Raw genomic sequence first — 12,616 nt, 5'->3', positions numbered from 1 at the left:
GAGTTGTGTCTCAGAAGGGGATCCTTCGGCTCTGATACCAATTGATGAAGTAACCTTAGGAAAGAGGGAAAAATCGCACAAAGAAGAGGGAGGGGAGAATCACACACAACCCTAAGGCTCTCAATTCTCAAACTCAATTCATATTTTCTATTTTGTCTTTCTCAATCGATTATAAGCATATAAATAAGAAATTGAAAAACTCTAGCATGGAAAGAAATCCTAAAAGGAAACTAACTCAAAAGGAAAAGAAATCCTAAACCAACTCTAACTATGTCCTACATATGCAACTTCTCAAAAATAAACAGAATAAAATAAATTAAAGATATTAGTCTCCTAAATAAAATAAACTACTAAAATCCTCTAGACCAAGGACTCAATATGGATCCGGTTCATCTCTCTTTGGAAACCCAGATGGGTATTGATCGTTCCATGGGTGAGTATCTACATCACCTACACATCCCTAATATAAGATACATATGATGTGTTCATTGAGATTTTCATTCCTAGAATTTTTGAATGAGATATAGTATCAAATCACTTCCGCCGCCACCCTCACAACTACCATGCTACGAGTAACACACCTATGAAGTCATCGACGCACCCATCCAATAGTCAAAGCAAGAATCATATGGCTGAGCTGAATTTGCTGCTGCCAAGGATTAAATTTGATAGCAACAAAAAATTAGCAAATTACTTGTTACGGTCCTGGAAGAACTCAACCTCATAAACCGGCTTACAAGGTGAGGGGACCCAAGACCATATCAACCCACATCAATTCTCATTGGAAACTGATGTGGGATCAGCCCCCATAAGCTGATATGGGATCGTAACATACCACCACACTTCCGAACCCAACGTCCACGACGGCCTACTCCAGATTAGGTAGCCCTTTCTAGGCGGCTCTCTGCTCCAGGATTTCTGCCTGGCGGTAGGTAGCCCTTTCCTAGCGGCTCTCACTTTGGCACCAAGTCGCCCTTTCGCACATAGGTTGGGCCGAGGATTGACTGCTCTGATACCACTGTTACGGTCCTAGAAGAACTCAACCTCATAAACCGGCTTACAAGGTGAAGAGACCCAAGACTATATCAACCCACATCAATTCCCATAGGAAACCGATGTGGGATCAACCCCCATAAGCTGATATGGGATCGTAACATTACTGTACTCTCTAATGAGAACAGAAATATCAACTTCCTTTATAGGTCATTAGACACTGGAAGCTTCACCATTCAGATATCCAAGAACTCAAAAATCAAGCAAAATTACAGGCCTAAAAGAGTACATTCATAATGGAACTGAGAAGAAAAGAAGGTCTCCTTATGCGGTAGGGATTTGAGAGCTATTATGAACCAATTGGCTGATTTTTCCAAAAACATGTCAAGTTTAGGGTGAGAGGATGAGAGAAAATTGCATCTTTCGAAGTATAAGCAGTTGGAGGAAGAACGTAAGGAGGATTCATGCCCCATATCATATAATCTGGCTATTGACAAGGATATCAAATATCACCAATGGTTTTCAGCTCCAGATGGCATTATTGCCTAGAATCCACTGTCCAGAAGAAATCTGCTTTCTAGAGAATTGGATGAAAGGGATCAATTGTTTGAAATGCTTTATAAAATAAAATTGTCTCCATTGAATGCCTGATTAAAATATTTGGATATTTTCTTCGTAATATCTTTTATCTGTCCATACAAATTCTGAGATTATTGTGGTTTGGAAAATTGAGCCTCATGCAGTTACTTGGGTGATTTGGCTGGAAGCCTGGAAAGAAAATCTTAGGATATTTGAGAGTAAATATCACAATTCCAATTCTTGTGTATGCAGATTGGGACATCCTCGACAGAGTAGGCATCCTACTAATCTACTATGAGATTTTTAGTATTCCAGTTTCTAGCCTTGGGGACAAGTGGCAGAAATCTTATATAGGGAAGACAAGTTCTCGTTGTTCACCCTCATTTGAACATTTTCTTTGATATAAGCTAACCAAGATCCATACTAACCTGAAACACCTAAGCCATCTTTCAGCTTCTTCTTTTCCTCTTCATTTAACCTTATGTCATCATCAATGATTTGTTTTACATTTCTCTCAGGAGGTTCTGGATCATCATCCCATGCATCTTCCCCAACATAAGAACTGTCATGAATAAGCACCCCATCAGGTCCTTCAGTGAACTTCTTCATCTTCAGACCTTTGGGCATTGTCTTCCTCCATATACCCTTCTTAAACCTGCAACATAACAAATCTAGAAGTCATAATTTGAGACCATATCATCCCAATGTCACAAGACTACAACAAACAAAATCTTGTCCCATTTGAAAAAAAGACTTGGTAGACCCTACAAACTTATTGCATTCTATCTAAAGTTGGCATTGATCTATAAGTGACAAAAACAGCAGAAGCCCAACATGGATAACAATATAGGCAGCATAGCTTATTAAGAGAACAGAAAAGCAAGCTTTTTGTGTGTTGAATAGGAATAAAAAGGTAAAGTTACATAGATTTTATTATGGCATTCCATTTTTTGAAATTTGGTAATGTTGAACAATTGGAAACAGCCGCTCCTGCAAAGCAAGGGGTAAGGGTGCAAACATTTGCCCCTCCCAGACCCTGCAGTAGTGGGTGTCTCATGCACCGGGTTGCTCTTTTTTTTTTGAACAATGTGTATTTGTAGTCTTCAGTAGCAGGACATAGGTGACAGGCCATGACTCTCTATTTTTTTTTTAGCAATATACACCTAGTTTCATCATTTAGAATGAAAATTAATTGAATCATATATTCCTTATATGAGAAAGTGCACTTACTTCCTAACATTACTGAGAGATGGCTCAGAAATCAAAGTGTTCAGAGCAAGAATGGGGAGAATGCATGAGTGATTTAATTGATCACCCAAGCCCTTTATTTATAATAAGCAAAGTAGAGTCATAATAGCAGTACAAGTCATAACCCAAACAAGAGTCATAACAGGAGTACAAGGCATAACCCAAATACAAATATGAGTCATAACCCAAACACAAATATACCCCCCATCCAGCCGCCCCACTCTAAATAGGGTCAGTGGAGGGGGGAAACCCCCATTGTGCCCCTGCGGCACACTTATCCTATATTCTAACACAAAGCTTCCATAAACAAAAGGTTGTCCCATTTGAATAACACTTGGTAGACCCTACAAACTTTTTCTATCAACTTGCATTCTATCCAAAGTTGACATTGATCTATGAAGTAACGAAAACAGCAGAAGCTCAACATGGATAATGATAGAGGAAACGTACACTTATTAAGAGAACAGGAAAGCAAGCTTGATGCAGATTAATTACCAAAATACGCTTGTTTTATTAGGAATAAGCCTAGGGTTGGGTTCCATACATGTTGGGCCTTTGATCCCATGTATTTTGAGTATAATAGACCACTTTTATGGGTCTAAAAGGGGGGCTCTAAGATTGAGTACAGGATTACTAGTTAGTTTCCATTTTCATTAGTTTCCTTTTTAGTTAGGCTTGATTTCAGTTATATTTGTTTCCTTAAGAGTTAAGTTATTAATTGAGTCAAGTCATTAGTAGTTAGCTTCCTTTTTCTCCTAGTTTCTAATTTCAGTTAGTTTTTAATTTCAGATTTTAGTAGCTATTGTATTAGGAGAATATTTGGTTTCCTTTTTGAGGAACCTTCTATTTTGTAATTCTCTCCCCCCATTAACATTATAAATAAAGAAGATGAGGCTCCTAAAAGCCTAGATGATTTTGAAAAACAAATTAATGGCTACTGCTATTATTTTCATCATGGAGATTTGTCTTGTGTTTGATCAAGGCTGAAGGAATTGGTGTTTGATCCAATTGACTCTTTGCGGTGTGAAGCCCAAGAGGTTCCTTTCAAGTGTTTTTTTTCTCTTCTTCAAGGTTATTATGAGGCCCTTTTACTGCCCTACTGTCACAGGTATTTAATTCAACCTTTTACTCAGTTTCTGGACTGTTGTTTACTGTTTACTTTTGGTGTGCTTAGTGGTTGTTCTCTAGTCTAAAAGTTCCTGTAGTTTTGGGTCTAGTTGGGTGTTCAATCTAGTCCTACATTAAGTGGTATCAGAGCATGGCTGAGAACAACACCCCCACCCTAGCTTCTATTATGGAGTTTCTACAAAAATGGAAAACTGAATTGAAGGTTGAATTGGATGCCAGGTTGTTGAATGAAGAGACCCCACCACAACCGCCTACTGGCGATTCACGTACAACACCCGAAGTGGAAACCCCATTGAATGTAGTTGCTCAGTTGACTAACAGGAGAGCAAACCCTAATCTGAGAACACCACAAAGGGTTTCGGTAGCACAACCTACTTTTGAAGAGCATGTAAGAGGATATTTTGAGACTGAGCGTCCCGTGCAACAGAGGTATTCTAGAGACTCACAGAAGGTCAAGCTCGATCTGAAGGAGTTTGATGGGAGACATGACCCCCAATTGTTCTATGATTGGGTAGATGCTCTAGATGATTATTTTGATTATTATGACTTGCCTGAGGAACAGAAGATGAAACTAGCTCGTGTCAAGCTAGTTGAGGTTGCCCGTGATTGGTGGAGGACCTATGAGTATGAACTGGAAGACCGTGGCAGAGAACCTACTACATGGGAAGAGATGAAGCAAGAACTATCTGATAAGTACTTGCCACGTAATTTCAGAGCTCGTATACAAGACCAGCTGAACTCTCTTCGTCAAGGAAATATGACTGTGGTGGAGTATATGAATAAGTTTGATGCACTTTATTCTTGCACAGGCATTAGGAAGAATGGGAGGCAATTACTTTCTCAGTTTTGACTGGGATTACGAGCTGAAATTAAGAGAGAAATTGGTGTTGCTAATGTGTATACAGTGAGAGATTGCTTTGACAAGGCTCTTCGAGCAGAAGAACTTATGGCACAGTCAGGTAGAAGGTTTGGTTACCAAGCTACGGAGGTTAAGAAGAATTTTCCAGCCACTAAACCTAATACTTCAACACCCCCAAGAGCCACAACTCCCCTATGTGAAGTGAAGATACCTCTATTCAAACCAAAAGAACTTGAAGTCAAAGTTCACATTGAAGAGATGGTTCTTGAAGCTTCAAAGACAGAAGGTCAAGAGATAGAAGATTCAACTAAAGAGTTTTACATTGAAGAGAGCACAGTAGACAAGACTGAAACCATGGAAAAAGACTCCAGTGAAGGATTCTACATTGAAGAGAGCATAATAGAGAAAACTAAAGATGTGGAAGATGAGGTAGTGATTGAAAGAACTCCACAACAAGTTTTTGAGATTCATGATGAAAATGAAGCGTTTGTTCCAATCCTTGATGAGAATGTTACCAACATTAACAACTCTATGCACACGACATTCACAGTTAGTATTGATTCAGAGGTTGAGCATATAGAGTTTGTTATGCCATCATGGTTTTTTGAAGAGAAAGCTCCACACCTTGAAGACTACCTTCCAAAAGTATACAAACAACCAAAATTTTGTTTGGGAACGGTTAAAGCTACTACGCACATGTTGTTTCCTCCTTATCACTGCAAAATTCAAGGACAAATTTTTTCAAGATGGGGAGAGTTTATGCAGATTAATTACCAAAATAGGCTTGTTTTATTAGGAATAAGCCTAGGGCTGGGTTCCATACATGTTGGGCTTTTAATCCCATGTATTTTGAGTGTAATAAACCACTTTTATGGGTCTAAAAGGGGGGCTCTAAGATTGAGTACGGGATTACCAGTCAGTTTTCATTTTCATTAGTTTCATTTTTAGTTGGGCTTGATTTGAGTTATATTTGTTTCCTTAAGAGTCAAGTTATTAATTGAGTCAAGTCATTAATAGTTAGCTTCCTTTTTCTACTAGTTTCTAATTTCAGAATTTAGTAACTATTGTATTAGGAGAATATTTGGTTTCCTTTTGGAGGAACCTTCTATTTTGTAATTCCCTCCCCCATTAACATTATAAATAAATAAGAGGAGGCTCCTAAAAGCCTAGATGATTTTGAAAAAAAAATTAATGGCTGCTGCTATTGTCTTCGTCATGGAGATTTGTCTTGTGTTTGATCAAGGCTGAAGGAATTGGTGTTTGATCCAATTGACTCTTTGCGGTGTGAAGCCCAAGAGGTGCCTTTCAAGTGTTTTTTTTTTCTCTTCTTCAAGGTTATTATGAGGCCCTTTTACTGCCCTACTGTCACAGGTATTTAATTCAACCTTTTACTTAGTTTCTGGACTGTTGTTTATTGTTTACTTTTGGGGTGCCTAGTGGTTGTTCTCTAGTCTAAAAGTTCCTGTAGTTTTGGGTCTAGTTGGGTGTTCAATCTAGTCCTACATTAAAGATTTTTGTGTGTAATATGAATAAAAAGGAAATGTTACATAGCTTTTAACAATGACATTTCCATTTTGTGAAATTTGGTTGTGTTGAACAATGTGTACTTTAAGTCTTCAGTAGCAGGACATAGGTCACAGGCGAAGACACACTTTTTTTTTCCGAGCAATATACCCCTGGTTTTTCATCATTTAGAATGAAAAATAATTGAATCATGTCTTCCTTGCATATGAGAAAGTGTACTTACTTCCTAACATTACTAGGAGATGGCTCAGGAATCAAAGCTTCCATATATGCCTCAGTCAACACCTTACTTTCACGAAGGAGACGATGGGTCTTTAAAGCAACATATATCTTTTGACATGAAATTATCGTAATAAAAGCATAGATGATCAACACACCAATTCGTTTAGGCTCCCAATCCCTGAATTCCTGACAAAGACAAAAGGCCATATAATTGTCCATAAATAAAAGTTATGCAACAATAACGAAACTAGCCATAATAATGACATGCATGCTCAATATCAAGCCTTGGGAATAACTAAGGTGCTTCATTAATCGCAAGCTTGACACTGAAAAAAATATTACGTATAAAGAATATGCAGTTCTCGAGAAAACTAAGAGAAACAAAGAAAGCAACTGGTGCAACTTCATAGAGCATTTATTTTCTTTAAAATACAGAGTTTGCACAATCTGATTGTTGGAAAATTCATCTTTAAATATCGTTTTTTTCCGTTCAACGAATAACTAACTTTTTTATAAAGAACTGAAGCAATAGTATAAGTTGTATAACCCAGTAAGGGAGTCAAAGCATACAGTAATCCAATACAACATTTGCTAAAACAAGAAAAGAAAACAACTTGAGCTACAATATCACAATGCAACAATAGAATTATAACAAATCCTCAGCCTAACCACTCTTTCGAATAGTTGTCCTGTATATAGGTGGAAGGCCATTTGGATGGATGTATCATGGATATCAATCCCAGTCCTTAGAATTAAGAAATATAATTGAATTGGGTTTCTTGGGAAAAGCAACTCAGGATGGACAGTGAGAGCGAGATATACGGGCATAAAATTGAACTAAATCAGGCCAGGCATCCTATTCAAAATTCATCAATTGCCCATCCGACCCGTAGTGTTTATGTGGGTTTTTTTAGTTGTGACAATGTACTCTTCTCTTGTTAGTCCATCTTATCTGCAGTATTCTGCTTCAGAGGCAAGATTACCAAAATATTTCTCCTGAATGCTTAGCACAAAAATCCCTTCTGAATGATTAATAGTGCAAAACACAGTTTAACAGTGCACCGCAAATTCACAGCCAAACCTCTCCAAGATCTCATCTGGACAAGGCCTTTTTACGGATTAGGGTCTTAGGATCCTTATCTAATATTGCTACCAAACATACCAACTTGGTCCGGACTGTAATCCAAGCCAATTCACCCCACGCATTATGGAGTCCCGGATACACTTCTAAAACATGTCTCTTGTTTTGCTAAATCATCCGCGAACTTGTGCTGATATTGGCAACCATTGGATGATTGGAATGAAAAGTTTCAAGGGAGAAATTGACTGTGTCTATTATGTGATAAAATCTCCTTCCTCTTGACTCCAAGTCAAGCAATGAAACTCACTGAGTCTCCTCCTTCTTCAATGTGATAGAATCCTCTCTTGATCACATAGTCTAACTGTACTTTGTAAGCAAAGAATGTCCGTTCTCTGATAATTCACTCCAGCAATCCCCAAGGTGATGCAGAAGCACTTGACTAGTTGGACAAGCATGACCGGATTTGGAAGCCAAGAGCCAAGAAGAACCAGTCCAACCCAGGGTTTTTGTCCAACAAAGGTTGGAAGTAATTTATTTAGTAGTTTATTTATTTTATGTCTTTTATTTCAAGAGATTGGATACATAGGACTTAGATTCAGTTTAGGACTTGTTCCCTTATTTAACTCAGTTTAGGACTTGTTCCCTTATTTAACTTTCTTTTTAGAATCTGTTTCCTTTTTAGAGCCTTTCATTTTGCTCTTTAAATACTTGCATGCAACCCAATGATGGACATGGTTGAGTGAAAGAAGAAATTGAATTGGGTTCTATGCTCTAAGGTCGACGCTAACTGTTTCAACCCCGAATACCAGGGGTCCCCTCATCAGTAATCAAGGTTATGAATAATTACCTAGAAGGCCTCCACTTTCCGGACCGCGTTACCCCCACCCTGCTACTTTGATTTCCTCTCTGAATTCTTCCCATCCCATACCAGCCCTCCATCACAAGGGGGCCTGAGTTCAGTGATTAACTTTGTTCACCATCCAAATCCATGTAGCCTTTGGCAGGTGCAAGGGTTGGGGGTGGGGATATAAAAAAATATCTACAAATTTAACTATCCTCTTTTCCTTCAGCTCCATCGTTATATTTCGGGTTGGTTCAAGGAATTCTGAACCTCCCATTGATTCCAATAAGTTTACCTCGAAATCCCTACAGAATCCAGAATATTTTAATTGTGTACTTTATAGTGGCATGGCCTTTACCAGATAATGTAAATGTGTAATAAAAGCCGCCAAAAGCAACTTAATACTTCAGTTTGAGATAAACAACACAAATCATTTACTCTTGCAAAACAGATAGCCTATTCTCATCACAAATAACTTCTAATCCAGTCGCAGACCAGTCATACTGTCAGTATGATCAAACAAAGCAACCATTCAGGAACAAATGGAACAAAATGTCAAGCTTCCCACAAAATAGAAGAAGCTGTTACAACTCCAAGAATCAGTAAATTACATGCAGTTCTTACTTGTCTAAAATATCTTGCCTAGATGCAATGTACATTATGGTTGTTAGATGTGCATGTCTATTCCCTGCACAGGGCCCATTGCTCAGTAACTCTTTACATCATTTTGCCACCTCAGAAATCTTAGAAAGACCAGTCCACACGCATTAATCTTTTACCACCCACAAGCATGATTGATTACAATATAGATTGATGATAGTAAGTCTTCTATGGTTCTCCTCAGAGACTTCCTTACCTCCTCAGAGAACAATGGCATGGAAGGCAATCATTAATTCTGGCCCCAACATCACAGAATTTAGCACAATAACCAGTACACACTTGAAACAATCAGCTCAGCACAAGGTTTTAGAACTTGGAAGCAGGCATCAGATTGATCTCCATTGATTTCGATTCGATTCTGATTGAAATCAGTCTGAATTTAGTCACAGACACAGGATCGGCCAGACTGGAGGAAAATGGAATAGCAGAGGGTAGACCTCTTTAGATCTTAGATATTTGAAATTTTTGTGTCAAGAAACTGGTAGATTTGGGCGAAACAATGGATTTTCTTCACTCTACTGTAATCTAATGATCAAAGAAAGAATATAACAACCAGAAAATTACATTTTTCTTAACCTCCTAAACCGATCCATTTTTTGTTGCACAGAAAACTCGCAGAAATTGGAATCAATCTCCATTGAATTCGATTTGAATCGGGCATTTCCGCCAATTCCAATCTGATTTTTCAAACCACAGATGCCCCAACACAAGAGATAGCACTTCTGCTCTTAAGCCACCAGGTTGTAATCCTTTACTTTGAATGACTTCAACAAAAACATGATTGTTGGTGTCAATTAGCGCACCATCACCATCTTCCCACCACTCTTGCATCATATTTACCTGAAAGTTGATGCATTCTTTGCAAGGTCCCACATAGGTAGTTTCATTTTGTACATTTCAAGCTTTTAACATTGCAACCTTGATGTTGCACCATCATAAGTTTATCATTTTAAATGTAGTTGGGTCAATAAGTTATCAATGCAAAATTGAATACTTTTAGCAATATAATGTTCATGAATACAATGCAGAAGTCATGCCCTAGTACAAGGATTTGAAATTCATGAAGAATTGAAATACTGGTTTTCCAAATTTACCAAATTGAAAATTTAATGCACACTGAGTTAAATTTTACCCTTTGATAGAAAAGGACAAAGACATTCGACAAAAAACTATGCAAAAACATAAATAAAATAAAATGAACATGTTTTTTCGTCAAAAGAAGTAAAATTTATTAAAAAAGTATCGTCTGTTAAAGCTGGCCAAATGATCACCTCACAAGTTATTATCTAATCGAACACAATCAGTAACAGGAGACTCAAGCAGTCAAACAATAACAATCCCCCATTGAACTCTTACTGACCCGTTCTTCCTAACTGCTTTCACATAATCATCCCTGACCAATTACCGAAATAACGAAAAAGGCTCAAAATGAAAGATTGAGAGAGTACCCTCCAACGCTCCCACTTATTCCAGTCAACGAACTCGGGAATCAATTCGGACCTGAACCGATCAAATACAGCCTCACCCTTCTTGCCCGTGTCCCTAACCTTACCCAAAAAGCGAACCATCTCAGCATTGGTTTCTTCAAAATCAAACCCAGTCTCTTTCTTCACAAATTCTCCAAAATTTGTCAAAAATCGCCCAGAGCCGCGGCGAATGGCGTGTGAAACCCTGGACCATGAGAAAACCTCCGACCCATTTCCATTGCCTGAAGCTGAAGCTCGAAAAAGCGGTTTTAGGCGGCAATGCCTCGTTCTTTGTCTCGAATGTGGTGGCAGAGGCTTCAAAGTCAAGAAATTTGGAGGATTTTGGTTGATAAATTTGGGAGAGAAGATTAGAGGATTAGGTCTACAATGGACTTTCAGTTCCATTCGAGTACAAATGTGAAGATTCCAGGGCAAGAATGAAATCTGAAAACCAATCAAGGATTTCGTCTCAGCACTCAGCTGCTGAAGCTCCTGCAGCTGCTCTCTGGGTACTTTGCGAGGAGTTCCACTTTTCACTTCTATCCGTAGGGGTTAAGGGGTTAAGAGTCGGTTACACGTAACTCAAAGCTGTGACGTTCCGGATCCATCACAACTCCAAGTACCAGAAGCCCACAGCCCACGAAGCAACTAACGAAGAAGAAAACGGGCCTAAAGCATCCTAATAGGCACCACCACGGCCCACCACCTATACGGGAGTGGTACTGTGTAGGGCTGTAGGCTGAATCCTGGTTATAATTTAGTAGCATTAATATTTATTCCATTACTTAGGTTTTTTTCTCTTTCTGGGTAAACTCAGGCTCTTATTTTTAAATGAAATGTCCTTATCATTTACAAGGAAGAATAATTAAAATTTGGGTAGGGTTAGGCTTGGGTTGAGGTTTTTAGGCCTTGAGCCAATGCCGAGTCCAACCTTGGCCAGCTAAGGAAACTTAGGATTGGATCAGGGTTTTCAAAAGTCTGGCCCAACCCAACCCTATTAAGAGTCCAAATTCATACATTTCTTAGGTTTTATTTACCAATTCTACTATAATTTTAGAAGCATTAATATTTATTCCATTACTTCTTCTTTTTTTTTTCTTTTTTTTTTTTTTTCCTCTTTCTGTGTAAACTCAGGCTCTTATTTTTTAATAAAATGTTTTTATCATTGGAAGAGTAATTAAAATTTGGGAGAGGGTTCTCTAAACAAGCAGTATAGAGGAGCACAATTTATGAATCTTGACTGAAGCATCTTCTCCTCTTCTCCACTAGAGCTGTCAGGATAGGAGGAGCTATTCTTGGCACTTGTTTATCCTTCTTCATACAATCTATGCTGATAGAGAGTGAGAAAGATAGGTCTACTAACATTATAGCACATACCATAATTGAATTGATGGCAAACGAGACTTGGAGAGAAGGGATGGCAGTTAAGCAAGGATCATGGGGTGGAGTTGTTGTTGGAGTATTGCACTGGTTTTGGGGGGTGGTGGTGGTCACACTGGAAGATGACTCTAGCGAGAGAGGGAGAGGTTGTAAGTGGTCTCCCCTAGGTTGCGGGGGTTGGGTAGAGGGGGAAAAAAAAAAGATGTTTCCTAGTTTTTCACTCATCCATCTCAATATCTTTATCTTTACTACACTGAGTTTATCTACATGATGTTTTTTAATAGCTCAACATTTTGCACTATATATCATAGATGGTCGTTGATTGTATTATAAAATTTTCCTTTATGTTTTAAAGAAATATGATGATCACACGACACTCCGAACGCATCTCTTCACTTCATCCATCATCTTTAATTTTTTATGAAGCATCATCCTCTATATACAACATCAATAACATCCAAAACCTTATCCCAACTTAGTGGGGTTGGCTACATGAAAAATCCAAAGACGAGCGCCAGGATCCATGCAAAAAGATTGATGAGTTATGACTAAATATAATAAATGCCAGCTGTCAACCTGACGTACCACTACAAATCTACCACATGTTTATAACAATAGATTATAATAAGGTATCA

The 12,616-nt window shown here is 38.3% G+C and overlaps 1 protein-coding gene across 3 annotated transcripts in view; it reads right to left on the bottom strand.

Annotated features, from left to right (window-relative positions):
• LOC122093177 (ATP-dependent zinc metalloprotease FTSH 12, chloroplastic) overlaps positions 1-11,138 on the bottom strand; it is a 45,838-nt gene extending 34,700 nt beyond the window's left edge. For all 3 annotated transcript variants that reach the window (XM_042663457.1, XM_042663456.1, XM_042663459.1), the window contains exons 1-3: positions 10,584-11,138; positions 6,555-6,739; positions 2,001-2,227 (exon numbers count right to left, since the gene is read on the bottom strand). In XM_042663457.1, coding sequence (XP_042519391.1) covers positions 2,001-2,227; positions 6,555-6,739; positions 10,584-11,006 — 835 coding nt within the window. In that variant the 5' untranslated portion in view covers positions 11,007-11,138. The remainder of the gene's footprint in view (positions 1-2,000; positions 2,228-6,554; positions 6,740-10,583) is intronic.
• Between the last annotated feature and the right edge of the window lie 1,478 nt (positions 11,139-12,616).

The sequence above is a fragment of the Macadamia integrifolia genome, chromosome 11, assembly GCF_013358625.1.
Source record: "Macadamia integrifolia cultivar HAES 741 chromosome 11, SCU_Mint_v3, whole genome shotgun sequence".
In the NCBI taxonomy this organism is placed as follows: Eukaryota; Viridiplantae; Streptophyta; class Magnoliopsida; order Proteales; family Proteaceae; genus Macadamia; species Macadamia integrifolia.
This window is presented reverse-complemented; position numbering and strand designations above follow the sequence as displayed.